The sequence below is a fragment of the Otolemur garnettii genome, unplaced genomic scaffold, assembly GCF_000181295.1.
Source record: "Otolemur garnettii isolate 467f Iridium unplaced genomic scaffold, OtoGar3 scaffold00069, whole genome shotgun sequence".
NCBI lineage: Eukaryota > Metazoa > Chordata > Mammalia > Primates > Galagidae > Otolemur > Otolemur garnettii.
In genome coordinates this window covers 1,305,973-1,312,339 of record NW_003852464.1, presented here as the reverse complement: position 1 = coordinate 1,312,339, position 6,367 = coordinate 1,305,973, and the positions used below count along the sequence as shown (strand labels likewise).

The following is a 6,367-nucleotide window of genomic DNA, read 5'->3' as shown; positions in this document are numbered from 1 at the left end:
GACAGTATAATTATCAAAATTTATTATCAGTTGCTTGTTGCTTTTAATCTAATTTCTGGGCTAAATTCTTTATTCCTAACATATTTCCTTCTTGTTCCCAGCTACCATAATACCACAGAAAAAAGAAACCCAAGCAAGATTAAAATTTGCATTAATTTCTTTTGTAACCACATCAGGGGGCAAAGGAAAATACAGAAATTTTGAGCAAGTCAGGAGGAAACAAATTTTAATTTAGGGTATTTGGGGACAGAGGCATATGAAAAACAAGTACATAAAGGAAGTACCCCTATTATGACTACAGCACACAGAGACTAATGAAAATTAAGGTTGAAAGGTAGAGTAGGTCAGAAACAGGTCCTAAAGAAATAGAACTTTTAATCAGTAAGGTCATAATGGCTTCTTATAAAATAATTTAAACATGTACCGGCCAGTTCAAATACATGCTCTAAGATGTATTTCAAAAACTATAACCTTTACATACTGGGGGCTGCATCAATTCTACTTGTTAGAAATGTACAAAGAAAAGGCAAAGTTTGGCTTGTGCTCTTGCTCAATTCTAAGAAATAAAACAGCCTGTATATGTGAAGTCTGGACTATTAAAAAGGATAGCGTTCTTACAGTATATTTGACTAAAAGCAATCTGATCAAAGCCACATTGTTCAATATGACAATTTGAAAATTGCATACCCTACTTATGTTATTTTTTTGTTGGTTTTTTCCCACCCCTTATTTGTTTTTACGACTGCATATATCCCCAAGAAAACATCCAACAATATGGGACTAATTTGGAACAATATCCAGCAATCAGTATTTAAATAATTCATTGGTAAATATTGAGGCCAGATTCCATTTTAGAAAAAAATTAAATCTGCATAGAAGAGTTTTAAAAAAATAGTTTTCAAAGATTAAAATCGTGGTTGGCTCATGGGTGGGATTATTAGTGTTCTTTATAGTAGTTTGCTTGGATGTACTTTGATTCTTCTGTAATAAGCATGCATTACTTTTGTAATAAGGAAATAATAAACAATAAAAAGACCTGGAACTTCAGGACTCTTTCAAAGTGATCCCTTAGTAGTCAACATTTACTTTATTCCCACAAATCCCTTATTGTTGGATATCCCTTGGGATATAAATTAAGTTGGGAAAATATGAAGATGACACAAAAAGGAAAATAAAGCCCAGAAAAATACTACAAAGAAAAATAGAAAGGACAGAACGCAAACAACTGATAATGTGAAACCATCATTTAACCAAATCTTAACCCAGCTTGTCCTTTGCAACATGATCTTTCAATCAAAAGTACCTGGAGCAATACTGATTTTATAATCTTTAGACACAAAGCAAAAACTGGAAGCAACTGAAAAAATTAAAATGAAAGTTAAAGATACCTAAGACATTTCAAAACCTTGATAACTAAGAAAACTTGAGAAATAAATATTTTTCATTGGAAGATAAAATTACAAATTGTTCATTATGAAACTAGTGAATCTATACACTACCTCTGTTAGTCTTTGGCTGAGTGGATTTGGACGGTTGGGTTGCTTTCACACCCCTGAGAGGAGTCATATATACTTCATCCTTTTCTATTAAAGGAAATAGTACAACAATGTCAATAAAAGATAGCTTCATAAAATATTTTAAATGGTCTTTTCAAGCCCATTTTTCATAAAACTGAAATGACAGTGCCATTAGCAGCTCTTGAAAGGTTCTCATAAATCACTGTTCTGAAAATTGTAATACTGGAAAACAACAAAACTCAAAATCAGAAAAAAATGTTCATTCATTTCTGAAATCCAACCAGACATGTTGGGAGAAAAAAATAATATCTCAGAAAAGATGACAAGGACAGAGTGTCATAAATAATTCAGGTCAGTGCGTTATTACCATCTTCATTTTGAAAAATAGTTGTAGTCGTGTTAGTATCCTGTGATGCTACATCCTGGTCACCAAATTCGGTATTTCCTTTTTCTAACTGAATCTTGATTTTTTCCAAAGCTCTCAGACATGTCCTATCTTTTACTTGCTATAAAAGAAAATATTAACATTTTGTAAACATGGCATTTTCTAATCTTTGAAAAAAGATATATACTAATACATACCAAGTTGTTTTAAAACATTCTAAAAATTATTTACGAAATGTATGAAGGAAATATTTACTTCAAATGAGCAAAAATCACAATATATTATATGTTTAACTTAACTATGTAAATCCTACATTGATAACTATAAACATACACTAATTCAAAGTAATTAGAAACTGCTTTACCTCCAGAATCTCATTCAATAGAACCAGAAGATCTTTTGCAAGATTGCTACTGAGTTCTAAAGAACTCAGGGCTTTTGTATAGACACGAATTTCTGGTGAGCATGGACTTGTTAAGATCTCATTGCAAATCTTTATAGCCAAATTGTCATGTACTGTTAAGGCCTAGAAAATTAAGAGAAACTTTTTTATAAGTTGAAAATACAATATAGTACTATATATCTAACAAACACTTCCTAATTGTCTTGCCATCATCCCAAATGTAAAATGTCTAAAACCAAATTTAACACCCTCCCCCACCAAAAAGAAAAAGGTCCCCTTTCTTGACCTCTTACAGTCAATGCTGTGATGCAGGGCCCGGATCCAGTCTCTTTAGTAATGAAGCACTTAGATTCCAGTTGCTGCAGGTTTTGGATCTTAAAGGTTCCCAGCTGCAGAACTGATCTGGACAGTAGGCTCTGTCCAAGGTCACACCTCTTCCTTCAAGGGTTAGTCCCCATCCAGTAACCAGCCAGTGCACAGGTACCATGGCCCACCTTGTCTGAACTGTGGACAACTCAAGGGAATATCCCAGCTCTAGAAATGGGATCAGCTAGGGCCTTTGGGTGCTTGACGATTCAACTCAACCCCATGCCACAATCTACTTCCCCAATCTCCCAGCATGCTGACTGTGAGAGTGCTCCCTAATCAAATTATGTCAGCAGCTCCTTTGAAGTCTTGGTACCCGTACTTAGGGCCCTAGAATTTCCCTGGACTCTTCCATCTCCCTTACCTCTCAAGCTTCAGGTCAGTGTTTTTCAACCTTTTATATCTCACGACACATTTGAAACTATAGTTAAACTTCTGCAGCACACATAAATTATGTTGATCAAAAAAAAGTGAAAAAGAGAATATACTTACTGGGCTTTGAAATTCTTTCAAAAATAATTTAATTAATGATCTTTAAAAATTTTTGTGGCACAACAAAGATCCTCTCACAGCACACCAATGTGCTGTAACACACCGGTTAAAAATCACTGCTTTACGCTCTTCTATCCATAGTTCTTTTAACTATTTCAGTTTCTATTCTTTCCACTTTCTACTATTTCTTTCTACCATTCTTTTTCTACAAGCTAATTATACTTGCTTTTTACCTACTTTCCTTTCCTCCCACCAGTTCACACCATTGAACCATTCTGACCAAAATATTAATCTAAGTAACATTCATCCATTAACCTTTTCACCATAAGCCATGTGTAATTATTCATTACAAGTAAGGCCAACTCCAAATTCCCTACCTTGGCTTTCATGCAATCTATTCACAATGTTCTGCCCTAACAGTCCCATTCAGGATCCTAAGCCAGAATAATTTTCCCACAGTTCTAACATGGTTTGCATGATCACTTAACATTTATCACCTTTGCTAAAATATCTTTCTTTTTTAACCAAACCAATTCCCAAATCTTAAGGCCTAATTGAATTTTTTAACTCAATGAGTTTTTAATTCTTTCCTTATTCCTACCACGGGAATTTTACCCTTCCCTAAAGTCCTAACACACTCGGTACACATAGCTCTATCACGGACCCTTACTCTATTTTGCCTTTGTAATTTTATCCTTCCAATACCATGTAACACTGTGACCTGAACAGAGTAGGCAGTCACTAAATACCAAATAGATGTAAAACTAAAGTAGAGAGCAACACTATCTTAGCATCTGAAGTCATTAATACATTAAATTTCAAAAGTGGTAACAAGCTTGACAAATGCCATTAAAAGATTAAAACGCCAATTTGTGAGTCAGTCGGCAACTTATTTTCTTTGAATTCAAAATTCAAAATAAGCTTGAGGCAATATCTATTCTTTGAATTCTCTTTCCTTGTATCAACAGCACAGCAGGTAAGCCGACATGTGAAGATTCAAGGAGTCCTCGATAACATAGGTCATTACTTCAGAGTGGTTAATAGCCAGTACGAGGTGGGAAGAGGGGCAGTGAAGGTGATGCCTTTTTGGTAACCTTTTTTAAGTAGCAAAAATGTTAGCATTGATTACTTCAATTTTCATATGATTTCTCTACATTTCCTAAAAGATTTTCTTCATTTTTTTTTTTACTTTGTATTATATGCATGAGACAGAAGTCCCCAGATCAGAATGTAACTCCTCACTGTTTCAAAGCAACTTAGAAATTATTTTACCAAAACAGTAATCTGCATGCAGTCACCATGCTTACCAACCACAGGCCGACATACTCACACACCTGATAATCCTGAGAATCCTTGGCCTGAGGATTTAATGCACTTGGTCGTGTCAAGTCTACAAGTAACTCAGCAACATTTGTGATATCTATTTCAGCCAAAGGAGAAGATGCAGGGGCATTGGCCAGTGTTTGCAGGGTTGGAAGAAAGGCTTCTTCAAAGCGTTCCTGGTTAGTCCTATTAAAGAATTTCAAAGTTTGTTTTAGCAAAACACTCTCTGATGAGAAAAAAAGCATGATTCTAAAATACATATATATAAACCATATATTCATCTATGAAAGAGCCAAATAATTCAGGTAGATAAAATCTACATGAGTTTTCATTTCACTATTTCCCCACCAAAGAAAGCAAGCTAGCAACAACACAAAGAACTCCTGGAGGACGTGAACTTGACGTCAGGTCAGATGTTGATTTGTCAGTATGCCTCAATACCTGCTGGCATAGGCAAACATGGGGAAGAACACGCCCAGGCAATGGCGAAGCCGAACATCCTCTTCAGTCACAGGATTGTACCACAGCAAAATCAGACGAGAAAGAAGCCTGCTGCTGACCAAAAGCCCAGAGAACATCAGCTTGGCGAGTCCTTCTGCAGCTCCTGTCCTAAGTTCAGATACCTAGTGAAAACACTAACTCGTTAGAAGAAATTTAATTGTATTTCCTTTTTAGGTAAGTCTCACAGTATAGCTCATCCCATAATGTTTTTATATGAACTAATCCAAAAACATAACAATGAATTTGAAAAGGCACATGAAAGTATTTTGTTTCCTGATGGGTAGGCTAACAATTTTAGACAAATCTAAATAATTTTAGACAAATCCTTAGTCTAACCATGAAGATTTCAATTCCCTTAAAATTCCTTACAAGAACCCAAATACCTTTTATAAATGTTGCAAAAACAATCTTCTACCCTATGTTATATCTTCTATCTACCGAATATAAATTATTCTAAACTATTTCTTAAAACTCTTGGGGAGGCTCAGTGCCTATAGCTCAATGGTTAGGGTGCTGGCCATGTGCACTGGGGCTGGTGGGTTAGAACCCGGCCCAGGTCTATTAAACAACAATGACAATAACAACAAAAAAATAGCATTGTGGCGGGCACCTGTAGTCCCAGCTACTTGGGAGGCTAAGGCAAGAGAATCCCTTAAGCCCTAGAGTTTGAGGTTGCTGTGAGCTATAACGTCACCGCACTCTCTAGGGAGGGTGACACAGTGACACTCTGTCTCAAAAAAAAACAAACAAACAAAAAAAAAACTCTTGGGGAAAAACTTAAAGTTCCTAAATCACAAATACAGGGTGAAAGATGAAATTTTAATAACAGCACCTTTTAACCATTATTTTCATTTATACTTCAATTTTTGCACAAAACTGGATAATGAGAAATTAGGTAAGTTAGAAGTCAAAGCTGAAATTTAATCAAGATATTGAAAAAGCAAACTTAAAAGTTTTTGTCTAAGCTTAAACTTGAGTAAAAAATAAAATATAAAGAGCCTAAACAAAGACATGCTGAAGATAACCTTTCATTATCCTGGGTCTCGATTACATCTTACCTCACTGTCTAGGAAATCAGAAAGGAGTCTGAGGACGTTCTTAGCTGTCGCCGTCTCTTCACCCTCTTGGGACTCTTGCTCACCATCATCACTGTTTACTTCTGCAGCTTCACACTGAAGGGCTTTGATAGTTTTAGTTTTAAACGGTTCCATCCCAAACATCATCAGCTGGTCGAAGATTGCCTTTAAAGCACTTATTTTTATTGTGACATCATCAATTTGCAAAACCTAAAGGGAGATATCCCGCACCCAAAAAAGTAAATTCAGTACAGTTTTAATCATTTACCCTGCATAAAATATGTACTTTTTTCCATAGTTAAAT

The 6,367-nt window shown here is 35.3% G+C and overlaps 1 protein-coding gene across 1 annotated transcript in view; it reads right to left on the bottom strand.

The window, feature by feature from the left end:
- NCAPG (non-SMC condensin I complex subunit G) overlaps positions 1-6,367 on the bottom strand; it is a 29,813-nt gene that overhangs the window by 1,591 nt on the left and 21,855 nt on the right. Inside the window, exons 14-19 of the mRNA XM_012807442.2 lie at positions 6,046-6,273; positions 4,928-5,109; positions 4,498-4,672; positions 2,267-2,428; positions 1,885-2,023; positions 1,495-1,583 (exon numbers count right to left, since the gene is read on the bottom strand). Coding sequence (XP_012662896.1) covers positions 1,495-1,583; positions 1,885-2,023; positions 2,267-2,428; positions 4,498-4,672; positions 4,928-5,109; positions 6,046-6,273 — 975 coding nt within the window. The remainder of the gene's footprint in view (positions 1-1,494; positions 1,584-1,884; positions 2,024-2,266; positions 2,429-4,497; positions 4,673-4,927; positions 5,110-6,045; positions 6,274-6,367) is intronic.